The 17,563-nt window shown below is 49.1% G+C and overlaps 1 protein-coding gene across 1 annotated transcript; it reads right to left on the minus strand.

Moving 5' to 3' along the window:
• Nucleotides 1-1,456: 1,456 nt before the first annotated feature.
• SCD (stearoyl-CoA desaturase) lies at nucleotides 1,457-17,180 on the minus strand. The gene is made up of 6 exons (XM_060641758.3): nucleotides 16,741-17,180; nucleotides 15,937-16,219; nucleotides 11,899-12,029; nucleotides 10,243-10,448; nucleotides 8,541-8,773; nucleotides 1,457-5,533 (listed from the first exon to the last, which is right to left on the minus strand). The coding sequence occupies exons 1-6, from the start codon at nucleotides 16,765-16,767 to the stop codon at nucleotides 5,334-5,336; spliced, it is 1,080 nt and encodes a 359-aa protein (XP_060497741.1). The 5' UTR covers nucleotides 16,768-17,180; the 3' UTR covers nucleotides 1,457-5,333.
• Between the last annotated feature and the right edge of the window lie 383 nt (nucleotides 17,181-17,563).

Below are 17,563 nucleotides of genomic sequence, written 5' to 3' on the forward strand. Positions count from 1 at the left end.
ATGTTCTTCTCCATTATTATCTTATCCTTCGTCCCATGGTTAAATCTGGATTATTAACTAGAGCCTTAACCTCTTAACATGTCAAGAAGAGTTCATTACCTTGCCCCTTAGGAGCTCATTATTTACAACTCACGCTTACAGTTAAGTTCATTACTTATTCCTTTTCTCTCTCAATCTTGAATTCAGTTCTCTCAACTGAACATATTGATCAAGCTCGAAGAGCTCTCTCCTTTCTTTCCTTTCTTCCTTCTTGGAACTTTCGCAGATAGGAATCAGAAAACTGCCACAGGGTGAAATAGCAAATACACAAAATACAGATTGCCTGGAGGAAGCATAGTAGCTCGTTCAATTAGGACAACCAGGTTGAAGAGAGGAGGAAAGGAAAAGAAGGTAGCAGAGCTTACTGAGGATAAATTTTTTTAATTGGACGCCAGTTAATGGGAAACAAAGCCAATACTTAGAAGGAACAGAACAAGTATAGAACAACCGAAATAATAGTCCAGCCTAAACATTTTAAAGGGAAAGGGGTGGAAAGCCAGATATGGTGAAGAAAATGCCACTATCCACTTAAGTTATTAAGGTCTGGCAAGGTCTCAGTGAATATAGACTTGATTTTGCCTGCTCAGAATTACTCTGAGAGAATCTTGCTTCCCGTCCTAAGTAAGGGTAACCCTGTCCTAAGGGCTTGCCATCCTAAGCAACTTACGGTAACAAGCAAGGGGAGCTGGTTCTGGGGAACTCAGAAGCCTGGGTGTTGTCAAGGTGGCTCCTATGGGAAGACGGAGCTTCTTCAAACTGCGGGAAAGTCCACATTCTCTTTTCCATGAGGATTCTCAGATAAGTGGTAAAGGCTAAAGGCTTTTCCACCTTAAGATCACAGAGCCCTATTCTGGGAGTTTCCTAACCTTGCCTTGGATTGTTTTTCCTTTCTTCCTGCTGCCGTTAATCAGCATGTTCAGGAAGCCACTTAATTCCCGGGAGGCCCACATTTCTTCACCTTTCTTGGAGGAATGACCCGGACTGCCCGGCCTAGGTTGCAAGGTAAAAAACAGCTTTCCCAGAGATGCTTCTCCTGTTGTTCTCTTCCTCTCTGAGTATCTCTGTCTTGGGTCCGTGTGATCGTGTGACACGCAAGAGACCTGGCATTTCCCCAGGCCAAAGTGCCAGCTGGTGTAAATGTGTTTGACTTAATGGCAACAGACTCCTGGTTTCCTGCTGCCAAGGCGGCGTTTAACCTAAAGTTACCCTTAGGAAGGGCAGGGCGGGTTACTGGGGTGAGTCAACCAGTGTAGCGTCTACTTCTTTTTTACTCTTAAAGGTACAGGGACAGGGTATAGGCAGCGTGGTAAACAATCGATTAAAACTACCCAAGCGATAAGTGTACGGGTCAGCAGATCTAAACTAAAGTCCCAGGAAACTTTGAATCACAGCCAAAAATCGCCCAGACACAGTACAATCAGATTCACTTCACTTTTATTATGAACAAACACAATTTCAGATCAGTACAACTAAGCTTCAGAGTTGATATTAATAGAAATTATTCCAAAATTATTCTTAGGTCACAAATAACTACTATCCCACATAAAAAGGGGGAAATCCCACCCAATCAAGGAAAAGGTATCCTGTGTATTGTTTCCACGGCAATGAGTTTATGCATTCTCAAATGTTGTCTGGCTAGTTATCCACCACTTATCCAATGGATTTACTCAATCTCCCAGAGAGAACCAGATCGATTAATGATAGCATCCAGGACCCACGGTTCATGGTGGACACAAGTTCATGGTGGATACTGCTACTATAAAAATACTCAGGACTTAAAAGAATTCCTCTGCTGAAGGATCCCAAAATGCTTTAAAAAAGCATTAGTCACACCTCAAAACTGCCCTTTGAGGTAGGTCAGTATTATTATCCCATTTTAACAGAAGGAAAACTGAGGCACATTATAGTTAAGTGACTTGCCTAGGGTCACGTAGCAAGTCAGTGGCACAGTGGTAGGAGAGGCCCTGGCCTTAGCCACCCGCGAAACATTGACATCTTGTTTTCTTTAACCTTTCACGCTGACCCATTTGAGCTAGACTTACAGAGAATACACTCAGGATACTAGCAAACCAAGGAGGAAAAGTTTCCATTTTAAATGCTACAACCATCTTTTCGTCTAAAAAAAAAAAATTATAAATCAAATACATTCAAATTACTTCCACCCTCCATCAAATGTGGGCACTTAATACAAATAGCCCTAAGAAAAGATTCCAAAATAAAGCCCAGAAGGGAATCCTGCAAATAACTATACTGATAATTCTCCAGCCAGGCCCCCTTTTCTACCAGCCACTTTTTGCAGGCTCTCAGGTGCAAAGGAACTCCACAGAGGAAGTGAGAGCAGGGCTCATATGCAACACTGATTAGAAAAGATGTAAGGCACCCAAATAAGTTGTCAGCACACCCACAAAGCGAGGACTGTTAGAAATTCAGACTTGAGTTTCTGGGACATTAATGTGTCAATTGAACTCAGCTTTAGAATCTTGAAAAAAGTGTTCCTTACTCAGCAGACACCCTTCTACCTACACATTCTCCTATATACTGGGGCCCTCAGCTTGAGGACCCTGTCCAGCCTTGTGTAGGTCATGCTGTGGATCAGATCCCTGCGACATAATTCGAACAGAAAGATAACCTTGTTTTTGATCAGAATTTATAAAGCAGGCATCTGATAACCTGTGGAATTAAAACTACCCAAGGGATAAGTACACAGGTCAGCAGATCTAAACTACGGTGATCTTCCAGTAGATTCTTTTCTACCGAGAGGAAGAGCTCAAAAGACAAGGATGCCTTTAGTCCAGGTTAACCCCTGTAGCCTCTGTCTATTTGATGAATACAGGAAGAAAGGCCCTCTTCCCTTCCACTATTAGGGCTCAACAGTGCACAGAACATTTGGTATTGTACATTTCCAATCTTTCACAGAGTACAGCCAGGCTTTTGCATTGATGACTTAGGTACAGGGACAGAAATAGTCCAAGGTTCTCAAAACACCGATGATTTTTTGCAGACCTCTCCTATACTACTGTTTGCCCTAGGCTGTGGGGTGGGGAATGCTGGTTAGTTTACTGAACAGAGACGCTGTTCAGCCAAGTTCATGGCATCTCAGATCCCAAGTCTCGGCTTTGCAGTACACCCTGGCTCCAGGGAACGGGGCCTCCTTTTGAGTGAGGCACTTTGGAACTTCCCTTTGCTTCTTGTGCTTCCCAGTGAAGACTAGGCTCCCTCCCACTTCTACAAGCATTGCACTGTCCACTGGGAGCAGACTCGGGCTGGGCAGGCTTACTGAGCGAGCAGGGGGCAGCTAGCATGCTCTCTCGTGTTCTGATCCAGACAGAGGAGGATAAAAACAAACCCTTCTTTGCCCGATGGCTGGCTCACTGGTACCACATGAGCATTTGGCCTGGCTGTGCCTGAGCCAGGGATGTTTCTGGTAAGGTTTGCCAGCTTTGTCTTGAGTCATCAGTGTGGTAGGGGAGCACAGAGGTGTAGATGGAGAGACTCTGGAGGCCAAGTGAGAGTGGCAGCTAGCTCAACTTTATAAAGAGAAACAGTGGTTCAGTGGCCCTGAGCATTCTGTCTGCAGGAAGGGGAGCTTCCTGGTGAGCAATAGCCATCACTGCCTCTGAGTATCTACAAAAGAGCCTTCCTGCCCAGAGAAAGAAGAAAACAGCAGGGAGGAGATAGAACCTGTAGGAGAAAATGGACAGCTAGGGTAGAGCCAGGAATCAATAACCACAGTAGTTAAGAGATTCCTACCTCGCCTTCCCCCGGCCCAGGCAGTCCTATACTTTAGACTAAAATTTTAACAGAGAAGGAATGGATGAAATGGTTCAACACTGAGGGGAGAAGCCTTCTAGTTTTTATTCATTCCAAGGAGAAATTGGCATTCATGAACGAGCCTAACATTTAACTTGTTTGTATAACCACCTTCCAAATCAGGACATCCAATGACTTAGTAACCTTCTGAATCCCCTGGCAAGGTGTTCTGAAAGCCCTTCTTTTGTAAAGTTATCTCTTAGGAACTGCCAACAGACCTTGCCCCGGAACCTCTCCATCTCCTGTCCAGCAGTGAGAGGAAAGCAGACAACCCACCTCATTTCTCCTCTTTTTCAAGCATCCCTCTTTCAGAGGGAGGCACTCTAAGTGAATTACTTCAACATTGCAAGCAAAGGATGTATGTATGTATATTTTTATGTTGGACCCAACCCCACCTCTTAAAATCCTTCCTTCTGTGGAAGGTGGCTGTGCTCACCACTATGCCACAAACATGTTCCTTTTTTGGATGTCTGGAAACGCTTGAGCCACCTTATTACTATGATGGGAGCTGACCAATGTCCCGGAGATGGCAGAGCAGAAAGCTGAAAGAATTTTGATGATTCCGTGATCCGCTAGATTCACCGATTCTGGACACAAGCAACCTCAAGATTTCTTGTCATATGGAATAAGAAATCTTGTTGTTATTAAAAAAAAAAAAAAAAAAAAAAAAAAAAAAAAATCCTTCCCCAGCAGAGACCACTTTTACTACAAACTAAATGCTTCTTCTTTATCCTCAGACTAAACTACAGTGGGACATTGCCAAGCTCTATGCCCATTCCCCATTCAGAGTCAGGAGAGAGAGGAGGCATGCCATCTGGTGGGGCTCCAAGTCCCCACCAGGCAAGCAACTGTGTGTCCAATCACAGCAGGAGCTTCTTGCCTTGATTCCCACCTCACCCCATCTTTACTTTTCTCAATCATACCATACACGCTAACTCTCTCCCCTGACAATTTACCTGCTTTAGAAGCTTTGTGCCCAATAAAGTTATTTTCCATTCCAACTCGCAAAAGCCTGGGCTGAAGACAATTAACGGGTGCCTTCCCAGAAGATTTTATCATAGCTCTGGCGTGAGCCACCCATCCTGAGTCTCAGGACAGCTCAAGGAAAGAGTTATGTGGGGCAAAGCCCACAAGCTCTGGGCTACAGAACGGTTGTCTAGGCTTTGGAAGTTGGACGCCCACCAATGAATGACGAGCTGCTTGCCTGGGAGGCAACGAGCGAGGAGAGGAAGGGAAGGGATACGAACAAAGCAAAGAAAATGACGATGGACTAGAAGAGAGGGAAGAGAAGAGCAAAAATAAGAATATCAGCTTAGTGTCGTGAAGGCAGAGTTGTTGGCTTTCAATTTTAAAAGAATACTGTACTGGAGTGGGTTAATGTCATCCTCTTTAGCATCCTGGTAGCATTATTCAGTAGTTAATAAACAGAACATTAAACCTCTGCCCGGCTGGCTTTCGGAAAAGGAACCCGAGGGACCCAAAACTCAGCCACTCTTGTAGCTTCCGTCTCCAGTTCTTTTAATCCTGGCCAGGATGGCGGCCTTGGATACTTTCTTCCGGTCGTAAGCCAGGCCGAGGAAAGCCATGCAGTCGATGAAGAATGTGGTGAAGTTGATGTGCCAGCGGTACTCACTGGCAGAGTAGTCATAGGGAAAGGAGTGGTGGTAGTTGTGGAAGCCCTCCCCTGGAACAGAAGCAATGAGAGTTATGGGGCCACGCTGTGAGCTGCAGTCTTCGTGGTCTCCGCGCGCTGGTTGCCTAGCAGAGGGCCTCAAACCCCTCAGAAACTTGCTATTGCTGAATGAACCAATGAACCCAGGCTCTTCGCCTCTGAACCCAATTGTTTCCCTCAGAGGCGCTGGGGAGCCCTGATCCCCCAAGCCTTTCTAGGAGCCTTTGTCAGAGAAGGACCGGCAATTTCTCCCAGAGGATAAGCTAACTAGAGAGAAATCGCTATGGCTGGGAATGGATTTCAGATTGGAAGATTCCAGAGCCTCGCTAAATATTGGTCTGAGCCGCTACAGGCTCTTTGTGTGCATGTGCATGTGTCAGCGTGGGGAGAGGACAGAGTCGAGAATGAAGGACTTCTGCTGTGCTTCTTCCAGAGATGAGCAAAGGACCACACCTTTCGCCACGGCATTAGCGCCACCTCGAAGGGGGGAAGATATTGACAGAATTGGGCGGTAACAGCCCAAAGGCAGAAGAAAAAAGGCCCAGTGCAGGGGCCCGAATTTCCTCAGTCACTACTGGTTTACAATGGACTGTTCCGGCTTCTAGTACTCTGAGCTTTGACCCTGGTGTAGGGTGATGCTGATAAAACAGAATCTCTCTGAGGGAGTAAGAATTAAAATGCTTATGGGGCACCCGGGTGGCTCAGTCGGTTAAGCGACCAACTCTCGGCTTTGGCTCAGGTCAGGATCTCACGGTTGGTGGGATCAGGCCCTTTGTCGGGCTCTGCGTTGACAGTGAGGAGCCTGTGTGGAATTCTCTCTCTCTGTTTCTCTCCTTCTCTCTCCCTCTCTCTCTGCTCCTCCCCTGCTCGCTCTCTCTCTCTCTCTCAAAATAAATAAATAAACTTAAAAGGAAAAAGACTCAAAATGCTTAGATATTCCCTCTAACCTCTGAGATTCTGAGATGAGCAGGTCACTTTGCTGGACAGAAGAAAAACAAAGCAATTCCGGTTTTAGGAGAATTTCGGGAACAGGTAAAGCTTTGGAAACTCCGCAGAGAGTGAGCCCTCCAACCTCTGGCAGGACTCTTCCTTCTGGATCATATTCAACAGTAACAATACTGACCCTTAGAAAGCTGGGGGAAAGCTGGGAAAGACTGGCTAATAAAAGAGCACACTCTGAGCCCTTTGAAGATAAAAGAACCCTAGTAGAGCAGTAATGATATTAATAACAAGCAAGTGAAGGAAGTCCTGCAAAGTAAATGACACCATCCAGGGCAAGTCAAGGTATGTCCTCTCTCTGTGACACCTGATTATCCACAGTGTGAACTGAGTAGGAGGCTGGGCTCGCCACAAGGCCGAACGTACTGACAAGATTACCAATTTCCATAAATGGTTTTGTACCAAGGCTCTGTACAAGCACCAACCAGGCCTCCGGTTATCAGATTTAAAACTAAACCAGATACACACATAGCCAAGAGGCCAAGAAACAGAGGAAGGCCCATGGATGGAACAGGGAGAGGACTCTGCAACTGGGGCAGCAAGACAGAGCCCAAGCAAGGCTCAAAGAAGGAGGGCAGCTTTGGCAGAGAGAAAAAGAGCGTGTGACTGTGGGGGAGGTAACTCAAGAAGAAAAAGGTTAGAACGGCAGAAAAATAAGCCCCAGGAGAACAAAGGCCAGAGGTGAAAAGGGAGGAGTGCAACAGGTCGGAGAAACGAATGAGAGCCGAGACAAAGTAAGATACTGGCAGCCACTCTGAAGTCGTGCTCAGCAAGAGGCTGCAGTTGGGGAAGCTCGCCATAGACCCAGCGCCAGGAGAGGACAAGTGTCATTCCAGAAACTTCCATTTCTGTGAAAGTCTCAGACTTGCATCGCCTAGGTGACTGATTTCAAACATGGTTCAGAGTATGAGCGGGCGCACTGGTAGACGGTGCCTGCGAGGCGCGGGAGGCGCATGAAAGTTCCGAAGAGATGGGAAAAAAAACGCCCTAGTACCGATAGTAAAGATGATGAGGATTGAGAATCTAATGGGAGGTTTTAAAGCGAAAAAGTGAAGGTTAGGCCACAGTGGGCACAAATATGTGGAACAGTGAAGTGGCCTAGATATACCGGATGACCAATAGCATTGATCATTGGTGAGGAAGAGGTCACGGGGTCTGCTTCAGGAAAATAAATTCCAGGCCTCGGTCAAGGTCTATATTTAGTTGAAAACAGTGATGGGAAAAAAAGGGGGGGGGGGCGGGGAGTCAGATGGTTAGAAGCCTGTTGTCTTAGCCTCTGGCTATTAAGACTGGAATGATAGAAATACATTCATGAATAGTCAGCATTAGATCAGTGAGCAGGTACTTGTGATCAAACTAACCACTTTACTCATGGTTCCCTAAGCCATGTTGTGGGGAAGGTGTGTTCCTAGCACAGAGGAGAAACAGGAGAGAGAAAGATAAAGGGCAAGAGATAGGACTGATGAGTGGTGGCGAAGGGTCACCAACAATTGCTTTGATGCCCTTCATGTTGGCATCACCAAAGAATAAGGCGTGGCACATGCTTCAGATGTGGCCTCCCTGAATACAGCAAGAAGACAAAATAGAAGTTGGTGCAATTAAATTACAAGGACTTAGTCTACATTGTATATTCCACGTTTACATATAACACCCTAGGCTTACCGCCCACCCAAATGATCCTGTTGGCCCGTTTATGCATTCCCTGCCCCAAGCAAGACCTGCAATCCAGCCCAGAGGTGACTGGAAAAAGGAAAACCCAAAGGGGCTCACTATACATAGCATTTGGGAATGTTCTGGAATGTGAAATTAAGTGCATTGTTGTTTTTTTACCCTTTTCTTCCCACAGAAAATCTGTTGCCTGACTCTGAAAAGTTGTCTAATATACTGACCCTTAGTTTTGTAGTGGAATCCCAGACAGAAAGAAGTCCTAAAACAGGTTACTCTGGTTTTTCTGGCTCCTAACCTAACACCCTAACCGGCGGACCACTCGAAGGGGTCTTGCTGAGGACTGCTGACTTACCTACAGCTCCCAGGGAAACCAGGATATTCTCTCGGGGGCTAATGGTGGTGTCATAAGGGCGATATCCGTAGAGGTGGGCAGCGCTGTTCACCAGCCAGGTGGCATTGAGCACAATGGCGTAACGCAAGAAAGTGGCAACGCACAAGCTGTGTATAAAAGTTTCACCCCAGAAATACCAGGGCACAAGAGTGGGCAGGATGAAGCACATCAACAGGATGCCGGGTTTGTAGTACCTACATTGAGAGACCATACGCTGAGTCAGAGGGGAGAGGACTCCCAGATCTGCCTGATTTTCCCCACTGTCACCGGTGGGGCTCTTTCCTTCTATGGGGTACAACATAGCAGAAGTCAAAGCAAGAGGGAACGGGGTGGGGAAATGTTCTGAGAATGTCTCCGGGGTTAGAAAATGAGGTAATGGCAGGTGAACTGACTTTTCTAGGATCACACCAGTAGGAACCGGTGGAGCAAGGATTGGAATGCTTGTCTCCAGCGTCTGCATCCAATGTTCTTTTTGACTGTAGCCTAATATCACCTTGGTAAGACAGGTGACGTCCCAATTACCAACTTAATAAACTCAGTCCTCCTTCCCAGGCTGTTTTTCCCTTCTGCCTTGTAGGCTCCTTTCTCTTTCCTGTCCATGGTTTCTGAGAGTCTGTGCTCTGTGTCTTGCCTCCACATCCTGCTGGCCACCCCTCTCATCATTCCTCTCCTTCCTGAGCCAGGCACAGAGCGTCCTTGACGCCCGCAGGCCCTCTGGAGGCTCCGTGCCATTCTTCACTCTCTCCAATGTAGGCTACGCCATTGACATTTCTAGGGAACTGGTTTCCTGCTTCTCTTCAGTGGCCAGTGTTCTCTACTCTCCTATCATTAGTATTCCCTGCATCAAACTTTGCGTTCCTGCCATGTTAACTGGATCCCTGTTAACTCCTTACTTGTGGTCCTGCTTCTCAGCTCTCTGACTCAATGGATTTTTTTTCGACCATCCCGAGAGTGACCTTTCTAAAGAACACCTCCGGTCATGCCACATTGCTGTGCAAAAAACTTGTAATGGTTTCCCGTTGCCTATTGAATTAAGTCCTACTTTTGCTTTTAAGGCTCTACAAGAATAGTGTCAGCCTCTCTTTCTAGTCTTATTGCCACCACACCCTGTGCTTCAAGCAAAAGGACTTTGTGGCTGGAATGTGCTTTCATGCTTTAGCTCCTTCTCTTCTTTGTGTTTGTACTTTCCCTTCCCACACACACCTGTGAAAATCTCTATCCATCAGGGGATTCCAAAGCTATCTTCTGCATTAACCCTTCCCCCATGCCCCCCACTACACAACCTCCCTCTCCTTTGGGCCCCTCATTGGTATAGAAAACATCTTGCATGTGTCATGGCTGTCCAGATCTTTGGCTTTCCCTCCACCTCCCAACAGGCTACAAACTCCTTGAAGGCAAGGACTGTGACACAGTCATCATTGTATCTGTGAATGTCCTAGGCCAATAAGCATTTGTTGAATCTAATTGGTTTAATTAAGAGAGCTCTGAGAGAAAGAACAACAGTCCACGGGCAGGGGCCTGTGGGCCGTTAAGTATGAGGGTTTTAAGTTAAATTCGGAACGTGCAAACTCACTAAATTACTCAGCTTCGGTTTATAAGCCCTAGGGGAAAAAAGGGGGCTCCCCAAACACGAGATGCCCAGCCCCCTTATCCCCTCACTCACCTTCTCTGGAACATCACCAGCTTCTCAGCTTTTAGGTCAGACAAGTCTAGCAAACCACCCTTCTCTTTGACGGCTGGGTGTTTGCGTACGAGCAGCCAACCCACATGAGAGAAGAAAAAGCCACGTCGGGAATTGTGAGGATCAGCATCTGTTTCTGAAAACTTGTGGTGAGCACGGTGATCTCGGGCCCATTCAAACACGTCATTCTGAAGGGACAGAGAAGAGGAATGTAGGCCTGATGAGAAATACCCTCTGAGAGGACTTCCACTGGATAGGCAACTTTAAGAGCCCATGGCTCTCAGCTCCACCTCACAAAATGCCCAGGGGTTTGGGTATCAAAGGGGTCATGGAGTTGCCTCCTCTTGTCCCCCAGCTTGCCCCTGAAGCTTCGGTGGAAGGGCAATTTAAAGTCCCCGGACCACAAACAGGACTAGCTTCTTCTTGCAGGTTATATGGTGGACAGAACGGAGGCAGATCACACAGAACTCAGAGAGTTTCATTCGAAAAGCACATTGCAATTCTTCAAGCAAGAAAAATGCTGGAAAAGGTCCTCACGGGGCGCCAAACCCCTGGGCATGGAGATCACGAGGGAGGCAGCCTTGCATCCCAGGTCTCGGCCGGTGGATGAAGCTTCAGAGAGCTCCGTTCTGACGCCTTGCCACATAGACGATGGCCAGGCAAAGAAATCACGATCTTGACTCCATTTCCAAATGACCTGTGGGCTCCCCTAGGATTCTTTTCATCCCTTAAAGAATGTGCCAGAATCTCTTCCTTTGCCCCACAAAGACAACATCAGGAACCATCAGTGCTGTGACGGAAATGATTATACAACTGTGGCAAGTACCTGGGATGCTGCCATGAAGGAGAGGATCAGTTTGCTTTCTTTCCTTTTTCCTCTTGCTCCAAGCTAAGCCCCGCACCACAGGCTATCTTTTGTCCATTGCTTCCACTTAATAACTGGGAGTTCCCTTTCCCCAGTTCCCTGTATTCTATCTCTGCCATGAACTCTTTGCCTCAACAAACTTCAATATTTGACTTAGCCAGACTGGCAGCCCAAGATAGGACCAAAATGTCGGTCTACCTAACTTGTCAGTGACACCATTTCCTCATCTGTAAGACGGGGGTAATCACACCGACCTTCTAAGATCGTTGTGAGGGTTTCATGAGGTAATCCACGTCAAGGGCCTAGAATAGTCAGGCACATAATCAGCGCTACAAAGTATTTGCTCATATACCCGAGAACACAGAGTCCAAGAGTCTGAAATATCAGCTTCAATCCCATTATGGTGGAATCCTAAAATATTCGCCTAAAATGGCGAATTTATTGTCCAGTGTCTGCCCAGGAACACAGGGTCAGCTCCTTATGCACTGCGGCCCCTTATGATAAGGCCCCCAACAGCTAAGACTGTGTGACAACAGAGGGACCTTAGGATCAAAAATAATCCCATGATGCTGAGACTATTTCCTATGTAGCTCCTACTCCCTTTTCCAATGTGGACTTAGGGACTGGGCCTGCACTGGAGGTGACCCTACAGGGGAGAGGAAATTGAGGTGCTGTCCAGGTACAGCTCCTCTCCAGGCACTGAGCTCCTCCATTCTGTCCCTGGACCATCAGAAGAGTGGAGGGAAAAGAGCTGAGCAGAGCCAGCTCCTTACCTGGAATGCCATCGTGTTCGCAATGATCAGGAAGAACCGCAGGGGCAGCCGAGCTTTGTAAGTCCGGTGACTCCATAGGCGATGAGCTCCCGCTGTTATGCCCAGGGCGCTGATCACATAGTAGAAGAACCCTGCCGGGAGAAGTCAGTGTGGGTAGTCACTAATCTGGGAAGACATTCACATGACGTTCTCCAGACTGGTCCGTGTGTTCTTTAGGCTTCGGGTGAGGATCTGTTTTACCCTAAACTCCAGGGATGCCTTGGTCTCCCATGCCCCTTCCGTTTTACAAACTGAAAACTACCATCACCTCCCATCCTCTGGAACGAGCCAAATCCCAGGCACTTCAGAAAGGCCAGGCAGAGAAGAGGGCTCTTATCACCCAGCCACTTGTCATTCTCCATCATGAAGGACATTATCCCAGATCCCATTTCCTTTGACCTTCAGTTAAACTTTTCCAAAGTTTTAAGGACCACAGACGACTCCTGCAAAGTTTAGGACCTATAAGCAAGGATGGTATTAAAATGTTTGACAGCCAGTATGGTCTACGCATTAACCAGTTCAAGGGACCCTGGATTCTAGAGGACACTCACAGGGCTCTGAACCGTGGCTATTTACCAACTAGTATAAAAACATTTCAATATTTTAGCAGGCAGTGGGGCCATATCGGGGGAAAACCCGCCCTGCACATAAGTCATATCCGCACAGTGTCTGAAGCTTTGCCAAGGCTTTTATGCTCTCTGATTCATCGGATACCTTGAATGGGATCTAATATCCTCACTTTGCAGTTACGTGTACTTTGCAGTACGCGGTGAGAGGCTGAGTGGGCTCGAAACCAAGTTGTCTGTCAACAAGCAGTTTGTGTCCCAGCTATACTGTACTCTCCACAGCCCCACGGTTCCTGTGTCCCTCCTTTGCCATGTGCCTCAGTCAGTCCCTGCTCCCTCTGGCAAGGCTAATTCTAGGTAGTGGTGGGATGGCCTCCAAGCTACCGGTGGAATACCCCAACACTGTCCTGCCTCACCTTCCTGGAGGCCTGCAGGACATAACCTCTAGATTATACAGAGATATAATCTCCAACTGGGAAGTGGGTTTCTGCGTATAGCCATCTTCCGCCTTCCTGGAGGCCTGCAGGATATAATCTCTAGATTATACAGAGATATAATCTCGAGCTGAAAAGTGGGTTTCTGGGTATACCCATCTTCCTCTGCTCTAGGAGGCAGGGGCTGAGGCCTTGGTAGAGCGGTGACGGTTGACAATGTTTCATTCCTAGGAAAACTGCTAGAAACAATAGATCCTCAGTGGCCACGGAACTTAGTTGCAGTTGGAGACACTGCACATTGTAACAAATTGTCCTGTGTTCTCCTCCAGCCATAGATACCAGTTTCCTAAATAACCCCCTTCCTCCCCTATCCTATCTTCCTCCACCCTCTCCTGTTCCTCCTACAGGATCTGGAGGAGAGCCATGGGGCCAGAGTCTGTCCCAGTGAAAGCTCTACCCATAGTCTCTCTGAGCTGGGATTGGGGCTTCAGGTGATTTGCTGGCTTTAAGCCATGTGGTGTGTTCTTTCCAGATGTATAGTAGCTGCCTGCAACTGCGTCTGAAAAAGTGACAGTTGAGCCACAGCCGACCAGTCACCAATGAGGAAGAAAAATGGCTCTGGGCATGAAAGCAAAAGCACTCAGCTCAGAACCAAGGAAGCTGCTAGGGCTTTTGCATGCCACAGAGGACCTGGCAAGTTGACTCAGAAAGCACATAAGACGCTAGTGTTAACAGGGGCATTGGGAAAAGAGCCCATCCACTCTGGTGCCTTTTTCTATCAGTATCTCTAAAGCCTATCTAATAGAAAGCCTTAAGTCCATTGGAGATTCATTTCTTCATGAATGTCCAACTCGTCAGCCTAAGGAAAGTCTCATAGCTTTGACTCTAAGAAAGATTTGAGAAGTTTTGCCCCTTGGCCAGTATTGCCGAGGTATCTCTTCAGCCCTAAGGGCTCTTCTGAGATGCTTGGAACCATGAGAAATACTGGAATCACTACGAGTTGCTAATTTAACACTGTCCTTAGGGATAAAACAAAAGGAGAAGCCAAGCTCCTAAACTCTGAAGGTGGCCCTCTGACCCTCCCTTCACCCCTCTTGTTCCTTGAGACAGAGAAGTTCTGACTTCCTAGATACAGCTGGTCATCCCATCAACTAAGCCATCCACCACGTGGCCCGGGGGCGGGTGTGTGTGTGTGTGTGTGTGTGTGTGTGTGTGTGTGTGTAAATCACCATCCAGTCTCTGTGTGCCATGTTTCTCTGTCCATAGGTACAGTACACACCCATGGGCAGAGCCCCCAAAAGGCAGCATTGTTCCCCCTGCACCAGCAGCCAAGGGCAAGGAGCAATCAGCAATTGTCTGGCCAAGCTCCGGGCCTCACGAGGCCTACAGGGAGTTCTGAGGTTAGAGGAGGATAGGTGACAAAACTACCTGTGAAGATCCTCTACTGGGAAGAAGGAGCAGAGAGAAGAATCCAGTCTCCCTGGGGGATCCTTCAACCTGCTCTTGACCTCTCACACTACAGCTGAAGTTCTGCTGGGTTCTCAGAGGGGTACAGAACACATGTCCCCTCCCCTCCCAAGCATAAGGGCCCTTCCTGGTCTGCAGATGAACTGATTTCCTGCGCCCGGCCAGCCCCAGGAGTGACACACATGTAACCCAAAGAGCACTACCTTCCTAATCCCAAAAAAGTCCTGTTTGTCCCACTTTGTATCTGGAAAAATTGAGATCCCAAAGAGAGGGGATCTACCCAGTTGCATTTCTCTGTGGCACTGAGATTTCCCAAGACAAAGCTTCAGGGACCGGGTCCCACCACCTTTACACCAAGAGGTCCGTGGGGGGGATCAGCTAAAACTTGGCCTACCAGCCCTTCGACACAACTCTCGGCCAAGAGTGCAGCTGTCGGCAGGCATCCCACACCCAAGACTGCTCTGGAAACCCTAAAGTTGTGTTTTGGAGGGGAGTTCTGGCTCACTACCCTCAGAGAGGGGCAACGTGGAGCCCCTGGGGCACTGGAGCCCTCTGCTCTCCCTTTCCCCTTCCCAGGTCAGGCTTTTGGTGGCAGAGGTGAAAATGCCTGCAAAGCACATGTGTGTATCCAGGGGGCAGGGCGCTGCCATCAGCCCATCCCCGTGGATCCCTGAAAAAGCTGAGCTAAGGGCAGGTTAGGGACAAACCGGAAACCATTTCCCTCGCTGCGGCAGCCTCAAGGCTGGGGCTGCTCAGGGTACTCTTGCCTGGCCTGGCTGTCCCTGGCAAGGAGGGACTTCCTGACATCAAGAGAGAGGGGCCAGAGCATGCCAGATGGGCATTGGACATGAAACATTTCCTCCGTCATATTTCATTCTCAGAACATTTTCATTTGGTGGCATGCTCAGTTCCCTGCAGACGTCCATGGAGTCGCAGCAACATCTGTGTGACCTGCTTCATACAGGAGCTTTCTTCGTCTATTTAACAAAGAAGCCTGGTCGGGCCAAGGGCCGAGGCAAAATTATTTTGTAGATAACCTCTTCTCTGTTCCTCCCTCTTCTACTAACTCTTTTCCTGAGCGGGTTCTCTTGCTTTCCTAGGACTGTGCTCAGCATATTCCCTCTAAAGCTGCTGGTCTAGTCCCATGTTCCCATGCCTCCCAGGTTGTGGCCTTGATCCTTTCGTGGCCGGCAGGGCTAGGACAGGCAGCCAAGCAAATGACTTGAAACAGAAATGCTCTTTCAGGGAGACCTGACTCTTTGGCCCAGGTCAACTTATTTCAAAGCCTGCAGCACCCGGTCTCAGGGCTCCCTCCCCAACCCCCAAATTAAAGGACCCCCAGCATCGTCACTCCTGCATCCCGATCCCCCTAGGCTCCATTCTCAGCCCACCATTCTTGAGTCACAAGAGACATGGCTGGGAAAACCTGGGCCTGGAGGGGCTGTTGCCTCTGCTCTATGCAAGATCCTACCTTATTAGAGGAGTGGGGAGAAGCCAGGGTACGGGGTCAGAAGGACAAGGGAATCTCTTACCCCAGATCCAGGTGTAGACCTTGCAGGTGGGAACCAATATGATCCCATAGAGGGCTCCTAAGTGTAGCAGAGACATAAGGATGATGTTTCTCCAAACATACTGAAGCTTGGGCCTTGGGCCCTCGGGATCTTTGTAGCTTGGGTCATAGATGTCATCTTTCATTTCAGGGCGGATGTCTTCTTCCAAGTATGGGGAAGGCTTCTCCAACTTGCACCCTCCATTCTGCAGAATCCTGGAGGGAGGCGCTGTGATGGTGGTGGTAGTTGTGTAGGAGCTAGAGATCTGGAGGGGAGAGGAAGCAGAGTCAGGAGGGAGAAGAGGACACGTGCGTGCACGTAGCCTTTGCCACTTCACTCTAATCAAGGGGGGGGGGGGAGGGGAGGGAGGGTGGCGTAGGGACAGACCCTGCGCCCAAAGCCCACGTTAACTGAAGAGTCCGGGGTACCTCTGATGGAAGAGAGGGAAGCCCCCAGGACCTGTGCAAATAGATCGTGGAAGGTGGTGGAACCTCAAGGTGAAGATGCGATAGTAAGGAGGAGAAAAACACTCGCACCCTTAAGAACACACAAAGGAAAACCCACATGCATATATAGACATCAAAGTCCCGGCACGACCAGGTTTTTCTTTAAAGCTTAAGAAACAAAAGTTGGGGAACCAAGTCCTCAAATTACAATCCACATTCCCAACAAACTGAAGGCAGTACAACTCGCAAAAGATGACTATACAGTCCACGGAGATCTCAACGCTCTCGTCCACCCAGCGCCTGCGAACCCGCAGCGTGCGGGCAATTACTTGGAGCTCACCTCCTCTTGCAGCAAGTGGGCCGGCATCTGGGCTCTCTGATGCGGGGATCACTTTCCCGGGGCTGAGACTGCAGAGCGGAGTTCCGGATAGCCGGAACAGAGGGTAGACTTCGGTTCCCGAGCCCGCGTTTGCGTGGTGACCCGCGGCGCTGCGCCCCGAACCCCTCTCTGCGCGGTGCGCGCCGGATCGGTGTCGGGATCCGATCTGCAGTACGTGGCTCTACCCGGGATGGGAATTTAAAGGCTAGAGCTGGCAGTGGATGTCCCGTATTTCCTCAGACCCCTTTTATTCGCTGCCAAGAAGGGGCAAAGTGCGCGGAGTTGGCTCGCCGTGGGAGACCCGCCTGGGCGGGAGAGGGGAGGAGACAGGGCTGAGGCGTGCTGCGGGATGGAGACGCACAAACAGGATACTGCAGACACACCGCGGCTCCGCGGCTGCAGCCCAGGCCCCTGCCCCTGCCCCCGGGGAAATGCTAATGTGCTTCTGTAGAATCTGGCGCGTCATTGGCCGAAGGGAATTTGGTGCCACCTCGTCCAGCCGTTGCCATTGGCTGGGCGCAATCTGCTGTTCCCTCTGCCGCGAGCTACTCGCTCCCCCTCCCGTCTCTTTCTCCTTCTCGGCTCCTCTTCCCCGGCCGCTGGCCCGGTGCCCGGCACCCTGCGGGCTCGGAGGCGCTCGGGAGCTTTCCCTCCGCACGCGGGAGAGGACCCGGTCCGGGAGTGGGGGGTGGCTACCCGCCCGGGACTGGCCCCCGACCGCGGGCGAACGCCTGGGCACCGGGGAAGTTTCCCTGGCAACAGTGGGGAAGCCCCGGGGCCGACC

Source organism: Panthera onca, chromosome D2 (genome assembly GCF_046562875.1).
Source record: "Panthera onca isolate mPanOnc1 chromosome D2, mPanOnc1 haplotype 2, whole genome shotgun sequence".
In the NCBI taxonomy this organism is placed as follows: Eukaryota; Metazoa; Chordata; class Mammalia; order Carnivora; family Felidae; genus Panthera; species Panthera onca.

Bases quoted from the DNA above. Each gene is read 5' to 3' on its own strand.
- SCD (XM_060641758.3), bottom strand. From the start codon at position 16,767: ATGCCGGCCCACTTGCTGCAAGAGGAG. The intron at 16,220-16,740 runs GTGAGCTCCAAG...TCTCCCCTCCAG, and splicing joins CCCACTTGCTGCAAGAGGAG to ATCTCTAGCTCCTACACAAC. The intron at 12,030-15,936 runs GTAAGAGATTCC...TTCTCCCGGCAG, and splicing joins GGTCTACACCTGGATCTGGG to GGTTCTTCTACTATGTGATC.